Source organism: Periplaneta americana, chromosome 16 (assembly GCF_040183065.1).
Source record: "Periplaneta americana isolate PAMFEO1 chromosome 16, P.americana_PAMFEO1_priV1, whole genome shotgun sequence".
Lineage (NCBI taxonomy): Eukaryota > Metazoa > Arthropoda > Insecta > Blattodea > Blattidae > Periplaneta > Periplaneta americana.
The window spans coordinates 45,239,625-45,256,674 of NC_091132.1; the positions used below are offsets into that span (position 1 = coordinate 45,239,625).

At 32.3% G+C, this 17,050-nt stretch overlaps 2 protein-coding genes across 2 annotated transcripts; both read left to right on the top strand.

Annotated features, from left to right (window-relative positions):
- The first annotated feature begins 5,210 nt into the window (after nucleotides 1-5,210).
- On the top strand, nucleotides 5,211-8,114 carry LOC138691381 (cuticle protein 19-like). Its single transcript, XM_069813292.1, has 3 exons — nucleotides 5,211-5,282; nucleotides 7,439-7,504; nucleotides 7,595-8,114. The coding sequence occupies exons 1-3, from the start codon at nucleotides 5,211-5,213 to the stop codon at nucleotides 7,901-7,903; spliced, it is 447 nt and encodes a 148-aa protein (XP_069669393.1). The 3' UTR covers nucleotides 7,904-8,114.
- Nucleotides 8,115-14,506: 6,392 nt separating this feature from the next.
- Nucleotides 14,507-16,030, top strand: LOC138691022 (cuticle protein 19-like). Its single transcript, XM_069812668.1, has 3 exons — nucleotides 14,507-14,561; nucleotides 15,325-15,393; nucleotides 15,482-16,030. Exons 1-3 carry the CDS (start codon nucleotides 14,547-14,549, stop codon nucleotides 15,788-15,790), a joined length of 393 nt encoding a protein of 130 aa, XP_069668769.1. The 5' UTR covers nucleotides 14,507-14,546; the 3' UTR covers nucleotides 15,791-16,030.
- The last annotated feature ends 1,020 nt before the right edge of the window (nucleotides 16,031-17,050 follow it).

The following is a 17,050-nucleotide window of genomic DNA, read 5'->3' on the forward strand; positions in this document are numbered from 1 at the left end:
TATGGAAGATCATAAACATTATTGTGTTGCTACCTTAGGTACTATCAAGGGTAGCAGTCGTAACCCCAAATTAATAATCAAATTGAAGAAGATATCGGTGTCATTTTTTTGTTTCAAATTTAGGACATAGTTTCTTTAAACAACTATTTTCATTAAAAATTTTAGCATAACTTTCTCCATTAACAATTTGAAAAATAAATTGTGTAGGTAATTTTAAACCTCACTGATCGTTATATAAAAAATCCACTTGAAGATTGTGATCACGAAGCTCGCTCAGTCCATTTGGCCGGTTTTATGATTTATAGGTACATATATGATGATATTTGAGCCTTCTATCATTTTTTGTTATGCATGTTTTCTTCCAAAACAACGCCAATCCTTCTCTAAAAGGTTGTGTTATTGTATATGTCACTTGAAGACTCGCTCAGTCCGTAGACGGGTGGATACAAAACTTAGTCCAGTCCTTTCATAAAAGATGGACTTAACCCGTTTTGGAATGACACTCTTAAATTATCTTTGCCTAATAAAGCATTAATTTTTAGTTTCATACTATTTTTTTCTCAAATAAAGAAAAAAATTGGAACTGTAAAGAAATACATCGTCTCATATACTACGGTCTTGCAAAAAAAAAAAACAAAACATGAATTTCACTTGTTTATACGAGGAAAAAGTTCGCTGTCATATGCAATGTAATGACATTTTTCCTATGACATGTGAGACCACAATTCTTGACTCTTCATATTACACTAATTAATAATAATAATAATAATAATAATAATAATAATAATAATAATAATAATAATAATAATAATAATACTGAATGAGGTAGAAGCAAATAGTAAGAATAAAAACATTAGAGATTTATATAAGGGTATAAAGGAATTTAAGCACGGATATCAGCCAAGGGTAAACGTGATCAAGGATGAGAATGGTGACTTGCCTGCAGACTCTCCATCAGTCCTAAACAAATGGAAAAACTATTTTGCGCAACTACTAAATGTACATAGGCCAAATAGAAATGATCGGGAGGAAATTGAAATACAAACTGCTGTGCCATTTATACCCGAACCCACGCTTCCAGAAGTCGAAATTGCGATAGAAAATCTGAAAAAGTACAAGTCTCCAGGTATCGATCAAATTCCAGCAGAATTAATACAAGAGGGTGGACGTGCATTATATAGCGAAATTTATATACTTGTACTTGCTATTTGGGAAAAGGAAATTTTACCAGAACAATGGAAGGAGTCCATAATTGTACCTATTTTTAAGAAGAGGGACAAAACCAACTGTGGTAACTTTCGAGGAATATCACTTTTGTTGACGTCGTACAAAATTTTGTCCAATATTCTTTTGAGAAGATTAGCTCCGTACGTAGATGAAATTATTGGGGATCATCAGTGCGGTTTTCGGCGTAATAGATCGACTATTGATCAGATTTTTTGTATTCGACAGATAATGGAGAAAAAAATGGGAGTATAAGGGTACAGTACATCAGTTATTCATTGATTTCAAAGAGGCATATGACTCGGTTAAGAGAGAAGTTTTGTATGACATTCTTATGGAATTTGGTATTCCCAAGAAACTAGTTCGATTAATTAAAATGTGTCTCAGTGAAACTGACAGCAGAGTTCGTATAGGTCAGTTTCTATCTGATGCTTTTCCAATTCACTGCGGGCTAAAGCAGGGAAACGCACTATCACCTTCACTTTTTAACTTCGCTTTAGAATATGCCATTAGGAAAGTTCAGGATAACAGGCAGGGTTTGGAAATGAACGGGTTACATCAGCTTCTTGTCTATGCGGATGACGTGAATATGTTAGGAGAAAATCCACAAACGATTAGGGAAAACACGGAAATTTTACTTGAAGCAAGTAAAGCGATCGGTTTGGAAGTAAATCCCGAAAAGACAAAGTATATGATTATGTCTCGTGACCAGAATATTTTACGAAATGGAAATATAAAAATTGGAGATTTATCCTTCGAGGGGGCGGAAAAATTCAAATATCTTGGAGCAACAGTAACAATTATAAATGACACTCGGGAGGAAATTAAGCGCAGAATAAACATGGAAAATGCCTATTATTATTCGGTTGAGAAGTTTTCGTCATCTAGTCTGCTGTCAAAAAATCTGAAAGTTAGAATTTATAAAACAGTTATATTACCGGTTGTTCTGTATGGTTGTGAAACTTGGACTCTCACTCTGAGAGAGGAACATAGGTTAAGGGTATTTGAGAATAAGGTGCTTGGGAAAGTATTTGGGGCTAAGCGGGATGAAGTTACAGGAGAATGGAGAAAGTTACACAACGCAGAACTGCACGCATTGTATTCTTCACCTGACATAATTAGGAACATTAAATCCAGACGTTTGAGATGGGCAGGGCATGTAGCACGTATGGGCGAATCCAGAAATGCATATAGAGTGTTAGTTGGGATACCGGAGGGAAAAAGACCTTTGGGGAGGGTAATATTAAAATGGATTTGAGGGAGGTGGGATATGATGATAGAGACTGGATTAATCTTGCACAGGATAGGGACCGATGGCGGGCTTATGTGAGGGTGGCAATGAACCTTCGGGTTCCTTAAAAGCCATTTGTTAGTATGTAATAATAATAATAATAATAATAATAATAATAATAATAATAAGAGGAAGAAGACTAGGATGTTTTCTTACCGCCTGCACAAACATAAGACGTCTTCTGTCTCTAAATCAGCAACGAATTTTCTAATAAGATTTACCTTCTTTATGCAGATCATTTTCCGTGAACTAAAGAAGAGTATTACTGCAGTGCAATAGTTACTGAAATACATAAACAGAAACGATGTAACTTATTTGTATGTTTCTTGTTTGCATTTTCTGCCTTATCCCTTCTCTTCTGTTTGTTTGTCATTCAATAATTAATTCCGAAAATTTATTGTACTTTGGAAATTCTGGTTTTGCAGTATTGTTATGTTTCTTTCTGAGACTTGTTTCTTAAGAACCATAGTAAGTTTTTTCGAATTTTGTATTATATGAAAACAAGCTATCTGAAACGAAAGGAAGAACATCTTCATTCTTGATACAAGTTGTTTTAACTTGATACTTTATGCTGGTTACTACCATCTTCAATCATGTGTACGTGGGCCTGGTCTTTATCTTTCCTGGGATTAAATCTACGTCCGCCAACGTATTGAAGCATAATATTTTATAGTGGTTATTACACTTTTACTACGTCATATTATTTTTGACCAATAAAGCGCTACGGAACGAAGTGTTTCAACCAATCATGGCTGCTTATCCTACGGTTTTTATCACCTCCCTAGCGTTTGTTTGATTTTATCACGTCGTACCATTTGTTTCTTTGCTTGCCAACATTGTACTTTCAATAATTACACCTTTTAAAATGATTCATCTATATTTCATCATTCTTAATTAAAACTTTTCTTTCATTATTTATCTTCTTTATAGGCTATTATTTAGGTTATGTTACAGCTTCTGCTGTACGATATTATGTATAGTCACGCATCAGAGATTGTTTAATATATATTGACAATTGAAGTGGAATGAAACTATTTTAATAAAAATGAAAATGAATCAACAAAGCCTTCTTGACTAGTAATCGTCCATATAGTTCAATGAAGACTGTGTAGTGGCACAACTGGTAACAATTTAACAGTTAACCATAACACACTATTGCCATCTAGCGGAATAAGTTGGTACAATAATACATTTTCAAGTTAGTTTAGTATTTTCGTAAATATTTAATTGTATTACAGTACTTTAGTTCTTCTAATCTGTATATAGCCTACTTTCCCCTAATCATGTAATAGACAATTAAATCCCACTGGAGTTTTGATTTTCTGTAGATAAATCAAAACCTCTAGTGCGATAACTGCTGATGATTTTGTTCCACTTTGTTTATGACTAATTAATTTTTCTTAATTCCCTGTAGCTACATTAATAGAGAATATCAAAACAAATTTGTATTCCTAATCTTGTTATAGTGACCAATATGTGAGTAAAGTTTTTTTTTTTTATCTCTAACAGTAAGAGGAAAGTAATTACTGTTGCGAAACATGATACATGCATAGTATTTCGCAGACTGCCTCACTCATGCAACCTCTGTATCTTATAGTAGATGTACTAAAGACTATTATAAAAGTTAATATATTATGTTATTTATTTATTTGTTTGTATATTTAGTTATGTATTTATTTATTTACTTATTTATTTATTTACTTGCTTATTTATTTAGTTATTTATTTATTTAATTATTTATTTAGTTATTTATTTATCTATCTATCTACCTGTCTGTCTGTCTGTCTGTCTATCTATCTACCTATCTCTATCTATCTATCTATCTATCTATCTATCTATCTGTCTGTCTGTCTGTCTGTCTGTCTGTCTGTCTGTCTGTCTGTCTGTCCGTCCGTCCGTCCGTCCGTCCGTATATCTATCTATCTATCTATCTATCTATCTATCTATCTATCTATCTATCTATCTATCTATCTATCTATCTATCTATCTATCTATCTATCTATCTATCTATCTATCTATCTATCTATCTATCTATCTATCTATCTATCTATCTATCTATCTATCTATCTATCTATCTATCTATCTATCTATCTATCTATCTATCTCTGTCTGTCTGTCTGTCTGTGTCTGTCTGTCTATCCATCTATCCATCCATCTATTTATTTATTTATTTATTTATTTATTTATTTAACTAGCTAGCTAGTGAGTACAAATTAAAATTATTAAAACAAAAATGTTTCTAGCCACTACCGTAAGAGCCAGGCTCGTGTACGGTGTGGTCTAAATTAAATACATTGATAAAATTGTATTAAAAGAAATGTATGAAAATTTGTATCAACATCTTGCCCTAGACTAAATCTCGCATCATATGCCTGTCATGCAAGTTTTCTTCTGTTCGTAAGATGCTAAATGAGCTGTAACTGGGTTCGGAAACATTCACTTAAATTACTTTCACCTCAGTAAATTTAAAAATTATTATAAAAATCGTTGTCTTTTAGTAAGTTTCAATTGTATTTAGGTCTAAAATGGAATCTTATATAACCCCGAACATTAGTGTCTGTCTCCGGAAAGCGTGCGAAGCGAACTTACCATTTATAAGGAAGTCAATAAATACTAATAATTCTCTCAAGAGTGACCATATCTCACGCTTCACATTCTTTGCGTTATGATATTTGTATATAAATACAGTGGGAAAATGTTAGCAGGCACAAGACATCAATCCATCGCAGTTCAACAATTCATTGCAGCTACCATGACTACCTCTAAAGTAAGTTTCAGCTATACGTACACAGAGTAGATGAGAGTAATTTTATTCGTCGTATTCTCTAGTGATTTCTCATTCATTTTTATTTCTCGTTCATGAGGATAGAATAGTAGAAAAAAGGTGATGTAAATGTTGTAAATAGAGAAGTAAACAATTAATTCAGGAGAAAATAGCTGGAAAAAAATTATTAAGAGTACGTAGTTTTGAGAATAGAGAAGAAAATTAATAAATAATGTGAATTATTAAGGAAAGTAATATGCAATATTTAATACGAAAGCGAGAAATGGGAGGGAGATAGTCCAGGTATGAGAGAGAATAGAAGAGGATAGATAGTGAAGGATATATAGCAATTCAGTTAAAACAGAAGATTAGGAAGTAATCAAGAAGTACTTGGCAAATGAATATATTAATAGAAAAGAGTGGTATGTATTGAACAGAAGGTGGATCGAAAAGCAGAAATGTGATGGTCCATCATAACTGTGAATTGTAAAGTTGGCTGACAAATAAATTTATCATAGCCTATAATAATAATAATAATAATAATAATAATAATGATTTATTTAACTTGGCAGAGTTAAGGCCATACGGCCTTCTCTAACACTCAACTCTACTATTCTATCCTTATGAAGGAGAAATATAAATATAATGATGAGAAATCACAACTTATATCATATCATATCATATCATATCAAATCACATATCATATCATATCATATCATATCATATCATATCATATATCATATCATATCATATATCATATCATATGATTATCATATCATATCATATATTATATCATATCACATCATATCATATCATGTATCATATCATATCATATCATATCATATCACATCACATCACATCATATCATATCATATATCGTATCATCATATCATATCATTTCTCGTTCAAGTTCATTTCACTTGTTGGGCCAAATTTTAAACGCATACATTGGACGCTTGTCTAATATAATTATAAATGTAAAATTATCTTGATTATTTACATACTTCATTAATACTGTAAAATTTTGTACATCGGTCATAAAAGAACCTACATATACAATTACTGTAAGATCTGTACTGGATTATTAATAGCTCTTGAAATTATTTTGCACACATCCAGGATTATTCAAAAGTCACAAAAAATGTAAAAAATAATAATACGGTTTTGTTCGTAAAAGAATTTGGCTTACTCAGATATAAACCATTTGAGAATTTTCGAATATGGTCCCCATTTTTCCTCTCTCTCACTAGTAGACTTTCTTCTAGGAAATGGCCAGCATTCAGAAGAAATTATTGCGGAATATCTTCAAATTTCATTTACAGGCTTTCAAAGCGACTACAAATTTCTACGACCATACCTCAATCCAATAAAATTCTGAATCCTCTCAGTGCGATGGGACAATCTCCATTACACTCATAGCAACATTTATTAAGGCCATTCGCATTTGTAGAGGCAAAAACATTATTTCTTAATATGAAACACATTAACTTACTCAAGAATACCTTGAGGAATTCTATATTATTTTCTTTTTTATTCGCCATAGCAACAATATTGAAACAATTAAAACGATCGCTTATGTCAAAATAAAATAATCTTTCCTGAGTTTTAAATAACTTTATACATAATCCATTAATAAATTTTATAGATAGTGGTAGAAATTAAATATTTGTAAATTGTCGTATGAGCACAATATTTCTTAGCTCATAAAGAGGCATTTTCATCTTTCTGCGAAGCAAGAGGTTAGCGTTAGTTATCAATTATCTACCCTAATGTTGGGAAATTAGTTTTATACATTACATACATACAATTCTTCCGTATTTTTTCTTTCAAATTCTCACACAATATAATATAAAATATTATCTAATTACTTTTTGTGATAACATTCACCGGACTTGTAATGATGAACAGTCCTCAATAATTATGACAGGTTTAGAAATGCTTTATAATATTTTTTTGGATATGAAGAGAAAATATTCACCTATTCACACGAAACTTCATGTAAATTGACATAACCAAATAAGCTAATGTATCTGACGAGAAGCGTTAATGAGCAATTAATTTTATGTCTTCTTTTCGTAACGAGACAATTTTACAAGATTTATTATTGTCTCACATAACACGTAACAATTCAACAGTTGTCTCTTTCTCTATTTTTAAAGATTGCTGTTATCTTCTTCGCTGTCTTTGCTGTATCTCTGGCTGAAATTCATCATGAGGAACACCACGTAAGTAGTACTATATTATGTCGTCACTGAAGAATAATTACGTTATTTAGATCAGCATGGTTATTAATATATTTGTATTAAATTTAACAGGCACACCCGAAATACGAATTCAAGTACGGAGTGAAGGATCCACACACTCACGACATCAAGGAACAGGCTGAGAAACGAGACGGACACAAAGTGGAGGGTCACTATAAATTGGTGGAACCTGACGGAACTACCCGCACTGTACACTACAATGCTGACAAACACACAGGATTCCACGCTCACGTGCACAGAGCAGGTCACGCAATTCACCCCATCCACCACGAGAAGAAGGTGGAAGTCCACCACCACAAATCTGAAGAAGGCAATTCTCACCACAAGGCATCCAGCTACAGCAACTCACACCTTCACTAAACATTAAAATAGTGTTATTTTTGTTTCCGAATGTTGTGTAGATCCTTAAGAATATATTGCTGAAGTGATGTATCTTACATATTATGTACTGAAAATCTCAGTTTAAGAAAATTACATTTTCATATTTATTTTTTTATTTTTATTTTTACTGTACTTGGTGTTTGTACGACTGGGAATTATCCACTGTTATTTGTTATTGATTTTATCCTAAATAAAGTACCTATGTTTACATTTTATGTTGTCGCTTAATTATTTGAACCTTAATTTGACATTATAACTACGAATTAAATTTCAAAATATACTGGCATTACTTTTAGAAAATAATCAATGGTAAATTTAATTCTTATTTCTGAATTTTATTAAAATTATTTTTATAATTTTTAATTGCGAAGAGATATTTTAAAACGACAAAAAATGTAGCAGGGTCAAATGAATTAAAGTAATTGTAGGCATTATATCACACCATACATTTTTTGGGCTCAACCAAGTTTGGATGACTTCATGATATCAGTAAATCCTATCGATGCGGTTCGCGTCTATCTCTAATTGGTGCCCTAAGAGAGGAGTAAAGAATGTCTTGTTTAAAAGTATTATATTTTCTTCACGTCTTAGGTTTAATCGTCCATTTAGTGTGAATTTTACTTTGAGGAAACATTCGTGAATATTCCTTTCTCTAGCACAAATATTTTATGCATATCATCGAAGAACTCGAAAACTTTCATTAACATTAATTGAAATGTTCCTCGCAATAAAACATTTAAGTATTTTATGCTAATTTCTTAGGCATAATTTAATTCCACCAATCCCTATTCCCAAAGAATTTAGTTACTGATTTCCTTATTATCTTCATGACTTACTCGTACGTAATAACTAATTACACCGATTGGTATCAATTTTCTCCTTGTAAATATTAAGTATGATTATATATGTGCTCGGCATTGCCAAATTCGAATACGAAAGCAAAATTCTTTAGAAAGAGGATGAAGAGAGAAAGAAAGAGAGAGGGAGAGACAGAGAGAGAGAAAGATCTTTGTAATTACCGGTATACTGAAAATGCAATTTAGTATGATACAATTGATACATTTCTTCTTAGTTTACATTTTGAGCAAAAATATTAATGAATATACATACACTGCTCAGTCGGTTAAGGCGCTTGCCTGCCGGTCTGAAGTTCCGTTCGGTCGCGGGTTCGATCCCCACTTGGGCTGATTACCGGGTTTGGTTTTTCCGATGTTTTCTCCAACCGTAATGTGAATGCAAGGTAATCTATGGCGAATCCTCGGCCTCATCTTGCCAAATATCATCTCGCTATCACTAATCTCATCAACGTTAAATAACCTAGTAGTTGATACACCGTCGTTAAATAACCAACTAAAATAAAAAAAAATACATACACTGCTATTTATGCAACTTTAGTTGAACACCATATTTGAATATTAAATTTCAATCTAGAGGAAAAGAATGTAGTAGTCTCAACTTATTGGAAGAGGTAGTCATACATAGGAAACTATTTTTCCAGGTTATTGCAATGATTTTTATCAGCTCATTGAGGAAATTCAAGTTGACTGTATTCCTGAAGAGATTCATAGATTCATCTAAAGTTGGTCTCAAGGCAGCTTTATAGCGTAGTGGAATCCAGCACTCTTCAGTATCCCTTGCTTATGTAAACCACATGAAAGAATCGTACGATAGTATTAACAGTTTCTTTATAAAATAATTTACAAGAAACCATAGTGGAACTTATATACTGACCTGAATATTGTGGCAATGGTACCGGGCTACAGGAAGATTACGTAAAATACTGCTTCCTCTGTCAATGGGTTAGCTGTGCGATGGACAAACATTATCATATAAAAAACGGCCATTGGCTATTCTAATGAGAAACAGTTCGGGGAGAGCAGAATATGACACATTAACCTTTAATGGTTTGTACAACAGTCTTCTTCTCTCCACTGCTTACAAAATAACTAAGTTGTTTATGAAGATAATAAAAAATGAACGCGAAATATTTGCCCAAGGAAGAAATTTCTATGCATGTATGAAGCCAAGATAAAAGAAGGGAAATTCATTGAGCCATAGATAAACCATATTCTTTGAAGAAATAATGGCAACCTGTTCATCCTTGTAATTGCGTGAAGCATTCTCTGTTCTCGAATGGTTGTTATTGTAATATTTACATTTGTAACAAAATATGTATTATTTATTAGGATTCTGAATATCATTTAGTGTGAAATACACTTAATGAAATTTATGTTTTGTGTTATTAATAATAATTAATAATTATTTTTCTTTTACATCTTTATAAAATATATACCATATGTTGGTATTTACAATGGATGATCCGTTGCTAAGAAAGTGACGTCCGAATATTGTGTCGTAAACTCATTGTCGTTGCTAAGCAATTAACGTGAGATAGTGTGACGTAACTCATTGCCGTTACTAACTGACGTCAGATGTTGAAATTTTCGTAACATGTACAGTAATTACTGGTCATTTCAAACTCCAGCATTAACATGTACAGTACGTTAAAAGTTTAGAATGACTACATATGCAGGATCTTCTTGGAAATAAAAATCACTCGATAAAAAAAGTGCGCGGGAACTATTTACTTCCCACCATGCAGTGGGCTGCAATATTTTTTAAATTACATTTCTTGCACAGCGATTTGGATATCTTTTAAAACTCGTCTATGGCTGAGTGGTTAACTCATCTGACTTCCACTATGCCGACTCGGGTTCGATCACCGTCTGTGTCATGAAGAAAATTGTGGTGAACAAAACGGGCGCTAGAAGGTTTCTCGATTATCTCCCGTATCCTCTCACAATTATCACTTTCATTCCACCAATACTTTCCAATCATCCCCACTCTGCGAATCCGCAATTCAGACTTCCAGAACAAATAGGAAATGGCTGAAAATTGTACATATTCGTGTTTAATAAAGATTATTGTAATTTAATTTCTTGCTGACAAACACGGAGAAAGGTTGTAGCAAGATGTTTAGCGAATATAGAAAAGTACAGTGGTAAATAGGATAAAAATTTCTTCACTGGTTTCTCGGGGTGTTATTATCATCCTTTTCAACGCCACCCGTTTGTTGTTATACAATTCATATTTACCTGGTCTAGAAGGACACTTAATTAGTTTCTATGACCACATTATTTGAAGTAAGAAATTAAGGGATGCGTATAAATTTTATGTAATGAACACTCACGAATTATTTATCCAAGTTTTTACAAGTTAAGAAATAACGAAATAAATTTCTTCAGATGAATAATAAAATCTGAGTGTCTAATTTTTATAAAACTATACAGATAAGTAAATAAAAAATATATAAAAGCACGATTATAAACTTGAATTTAGTTTCGATATAATTTAAATCATTGATCGGCAGAATCAGTGCTCTGTGACGTCATCCCTCAGAGCAATCGTGCTCTCTTTTAAGAACATCAGCATCCAGAGCTCAGAGCGGCGAAGAATAGCTAAGATAAACTTCAATACTGAACTCTACAGTGACGACCTATATATCTAATTTCGTGAATATGATTGTTTTATATAATTTTGCTCATTTCTGTTTCTTTTGAGATAAAAATAGTTTTATATTAAATATTCCTTACCGTGTTTTGGGAAAGCCATTGATTTCATTCCCAATATGCTCAGTCAGTTTAAGAGAGCAGTGTATTATTATTATTATTATTGTTATTATTATTATTATTATTATTATTATTATTATTATTATTATCCGAGGCACGACAGCCAATAAAGGACCATGACCGACCAAACGGTTGCTGCCCTCACATCCACATGCCGAAGCAGAGGTGGACGATCATCCAACCAGAATGGAGGTATCGTGTGGTTAGCACGATGATCGCCCAAGCCGTTATAGTTGGCTTTCGTAATCGAATTTCACTACCTATCGTAGCTCCCCAAGTGTATCACGTTGCTGGATGGGCACTGGTCCCATACACTGGCCGAAATTTCATGAGAAAATTTCTTCCCCTATGAGGATTCAAACCAGATGATAATAAATGGCTGAAAGGATTGCAGTTTTGTCCTTCAATTGTGTATAAATTTGGTCCGAAGAAATGCAACTTTTCGTTCTGCAAAAGGAATTTTACAACGTTACATTTGTTCGGATCAATTTTCTGCACATTTAAAGGACGAAACTAAATTTTTTCAATAATGTAATATATATAAAATCTTGGTGGATTATTTAAGGTACAGCAAAATGTGTGAAATATATTGCCCCAATAACAAAAATGGTCACGAGCTGCCACTGTGTATTAATCATAATACACTGCTTTCTTAAATTGACTGAACTTATTGAAAATTAAATTCTTTGAAATATTTCATATAAAATAATTTTATCTCGAAAAGGATGCAAAACGAGCAAATTTTATTTAACTTGTTTGTTTGAAATATTTCAAAGATTAACACCCTGAGATTATTGGCATTACTTATAGTACAGTCCGTGTAAACAAAATATCACGTATAAATAAAATCAGAATTTAACCAATTTCCCTGAACCACTCATTATACAACTGTAATAGCTTGCCGGTTCGCGATTGCTGCGCTCCTCTTCAGGTGCTCATCTAGTCTGACCTTGCTCTGACGTCACAAATGCACAACCTTCCGATCACTGATTTAAGTGGTATTGTTACTATTTCTTTACAGAGTTCAAATTAGTTGCTTTGGTAACTTAAAAATTATTTATGATGATGTTTTCTGTGATTTCCATCCGAAAAAGATAAAATGCAAAGTAACATAAGAATTCTATTGATCTTAGGAATAGTAAACCGAAAATAATGATATTTCAATATAATATAAATATAAAAGATTTGTTGTCTACAAAAATATTAAATTACAATATGATTATAGTACTTACTGCTTCAATGTTGAGTTAGTCTTAGAGTAGTTTTAGTCACACTATTAAGCTACTTGAATTTTCATTCCAGCTTTATATGTGACTACATAAAGACTAAGCCTGTAGTGTGGTTTTTCGACATTAAAAAATTCAGTATAGCCTGCGTAGATCTGTCACTGTTGAGTAAACTGGAAGTTTCTTGGCGATTCTAGAGAGAATATTAAGAGAACATCTATCATACATCATCATCGCAAACAATTTCGATACTCACTTCTGTATGACTGTGTGTAAGCTACTGTGTACAGACATTTGTCTTACTCTTGATAATACTTTAATGACTGCTTATTTGTATTAACCTTTTGCATTATAAACATAAAAAAATGACAGTAATTGAGCTTTGATTCTTTTCGTAAAATTCCCGTACTAGTTGATACAGAATTTTCTATTTGGGTCTATCCGCCCTGGGTGGCGTAGTCGGTACAGTGTTGGCCTTCTGTGCCCGAGGTTGTGGTTTCGATCTCTGCCCAGATCGATGGCATTTAAGTGTGTTAAGGGGTTAGGTACAGCTTACAGCAGTAACATTTTGGAAATATTCAACATGTTTTCCCTCCATTACTGTATCTTGTACAATAATGTACCCTGTCCTTCTGCTATGAAAAAAACTATTTTTACGATTTAAAAAATTATTTACATTTTTTTTTTCAAAATTCAGTTCACTGTGCAATGATAAAGCATAACTCAAAAACTATCCAACATTCTGAGATGAATTTTTTGTGTGTATTTATGCATGTGATGCAAGATCACTTCTCTACCTTTGATAGATTGTCTGAAAAAAATAATTCATTTTAAAAAATTGTCAAATATAATTATTTTCTTCTAACACAAAATTTAAAAAAATATTATTTATTGAGGAATGTAGTTTAAAGAGCATGATATTGTAAACATGAGTTTCAGCAATAAAATAAAATAGAGAGAACATGAAAAAGTTAACAATTTTATGAGTTATGAGGGAAACGCTTTCAGCAATAAAATAAAAGAGAGAGAACAAGAAAAGGTTAACAAGTTTTTGAGTTATGAGAGAAACGCTTCATCACTGCACAGTGAACTACCACCGTTATGAATTTTGAAAAAAAAAATATATATATAAGTAATTTTTTAATCGTAAAAATATTATTCTCATATAGCAGAAGGACAGTGTTTTAGACATACCAATTTTCATTATTATGCAAGATACAGTAATGGAGGAAAAAATGTTGAATATTTCCAAAACTTTAACTGCTGTAAGCTGTACCTATCCCCTTAAATGCGACAGGCTCATGTCAGTAGATTTACTGACATTTAAAAGAACTCCTGCGGGACAAAATTCCGGCACACCGACGATGCTGATATAACCTCGGCAGTTGCGAACGTCGTTAATTTAATTTAATTCTATTTAGGCCTATACTAATGATTTTAAATATTATTTCTACTTTTATAGTTCTGCAGATGCTATATACAAGTATATTGAATATATATTCAGTAAATCCATATTCGAAATGTGAAATTTACTAAGCATAAAAATGTGTTATGTAATTCTCAGCATTAATGTGATTATCCGGAAGCATGCGCCGTGGTCAAGTCATTTACGATGAAGACAATGAACAGTAATAATTCTCTCAAGAGTGACCATGCCTCGAGTTTCACATTCTTTGTCTTGAGAAATTTGTATATATAAAGACATTGGAAACTTCAACTGTCATACGGCAAGAACGCATCACAATTGCACTATCCACTACAGTTACCATGGCTACCTCGAAAGTAAGTTTGAATAATAAGTACACAGTCTGAATTTCAATAAAAAGATAAGTTCATATTTTTACACTTAATGTTCCTCTTTGCAATACCACATGGATTAAAATAACTGTATATACTATACGTTTCTTAAGTATGTGCATACTGGTCAGATGAAAACTATAGGCCTGCAGGCCTAAAATTGTATATTATGATTGTTAATAACTATTGAATTATTTCTACAGAAATAATCATTATCGACTTGCATTTCACAAACAGAATTATTAAATGTATGAGGTAAATATTGATGAATTTTATTCGAGTCACCACGCCCATCTAACATATGGAAAGAAAATTCAATACCTTTGACAAAACAAGCGAACAATTTTTTTCTTTCAGAAATATAATTACTATAGTTTCTTATGGTGTGAGATGATAATCGTTCAAAATTCCATATCCTCTGGCTATTAAGTGTCGAAAAATTCTAAATCTGCCAATATAATATATTACATAGAAAATCTTTTAATAATTTTTCTTCTCATTGGTTTCTGTATTCCAATTTATCAACGAAACTGAGGAAATTTCCTCAATCGGTTTAAATGTATTCTCAAATATTTTGGACATTACCAGAAATAATCAAATGTGTGCAAATTAAATATTCAAGTCCACAGACGATTGTCAATAATAATTTTAAAAAATTTCCATCTTCATACAAAATCAAGTAACAAGTATTCCTAATTTATTCGAATAAATTGTATGCCGTAATATTTTTCCTTGGTCTTCCTTCAAGATTGCTGCTGTCTTCCTCATGGTCTTTGCACTGTCTCTTGCTGAAATTCATCACGAAGAACATCACCATGTAAGTAGTATATATTCATGCTGTAGTTGAGATCGTACAAACTATCATAGATAAACGAATGTAATTTTTGTCTTAATTATTTCAACAGGCTCATCCAAAATATGAGTTCAAGTACGGAGTGAAGGATCCACACACTCATGACCACAAGGAACAGGCTGAGAAACGAGATGGCCACAAAGTCGAGGGTCACTACATGTCGGTGGAACCTGACGGTACTATCCGTACTGTACACTACAACGCTGACAAACACACTGGATTCCACGCTCACGTGCACAGAGCAGGTCACGCCACTCACCCCATCCATCACGAGAAGAAGGTCGAAACCCACCAACACAAATCTGAGGAAGGCAATTCTCACCACAAAGCATCCAGCTACAGTAACTCACATCTCCACTAAACGTGTTTTTTTTTTTTTGTGACATAGATTTTCATGTGTATGCAAAAATGTTTTATAAGGGTTCCAAATATGTAAATGTTACTCATATTTAATAATACACAAATCTCAGTTCCAACATACCTCCTTTTCTTTGTTGAATTTTGAATATCTGTTTTATTGTTTGGAGTTTGTATGGAGGAGATTTTTATAATTCTTGTTATCGAGTACTTATACGAAATAAATTATTGTGTTTAAATACTTTATCTTGTTATTTGATTCAAATTATATTTCTCAGAACTTATATATACCCTCCAAAAATGTTAATGTTTTGTTTTAAGTGAGTCTCCAAAAACGCTATTGCATTCCTTTACCTAAGTGAGTCTCGGCCGTGGGGTATATAATATTTTTCATTTTAAATTTTTATTGTAACTCCCTGTATCTATTTTTATTTGTATAAATTATTCAAAGAAAATGAATGTAACATTATGACTATATGACTATAATTATATGTATATTTACCGCCTTTGCTTATCATACAAAATGAATGAGTTAATTAGTCATATTTTCCTCATTAACGTTTTCGGTACATCTGAAGATGGTACAAGTTACGTACCGAAAACGTTAATGAGGAAAATATGACTAATTAACTCATTCATTTTGTATGATAAGCAAAGGCGGTAAATATACATATAATTATAGTCAAATTGTGACAGCTTATCGGTATATCTTCAACATGAAATTCATTATGACTATAATTAAACAATGTCGAAATGAGAATGACATGCGGCCCGGAAAATTTAAGATCATCATCCCACATCTCTATCCAAAAATTTCGTAGGAATCATGACTTCACAAAGGAGCTGATTTGCTAATTGTAACCAAGTTGCCAGTATAAGATAAGTATTTTGATTATCATATTTATAAGACGAATTTATATTTTGGTCATTTACACTTCCTTGCAGTTCAATTCTGTTTTCAGTTTTAATTTGTGCAATTTTCTTGGAACTAAAGCATTCCTGCACATTGCTTCGTATAATTTAGATTATTTATTTATGTAGACAATCGAATCATGGAAGGTGTCCAGAAAAATCTGTTGGTGGTGAAATCGTAAATCCCAAATATTTTTGCAACACATTATCGCTGATTTAATCCAACAGATAAGTTTGGGACATTTTAGTGATCTCTGAATTTATGGTGAACGTAACTGTACTAAAATCTTATCATTATTCCGATAATATCTCGCAGCAATGAAATGTATTTCCAAATATGTTTTGGAAATAT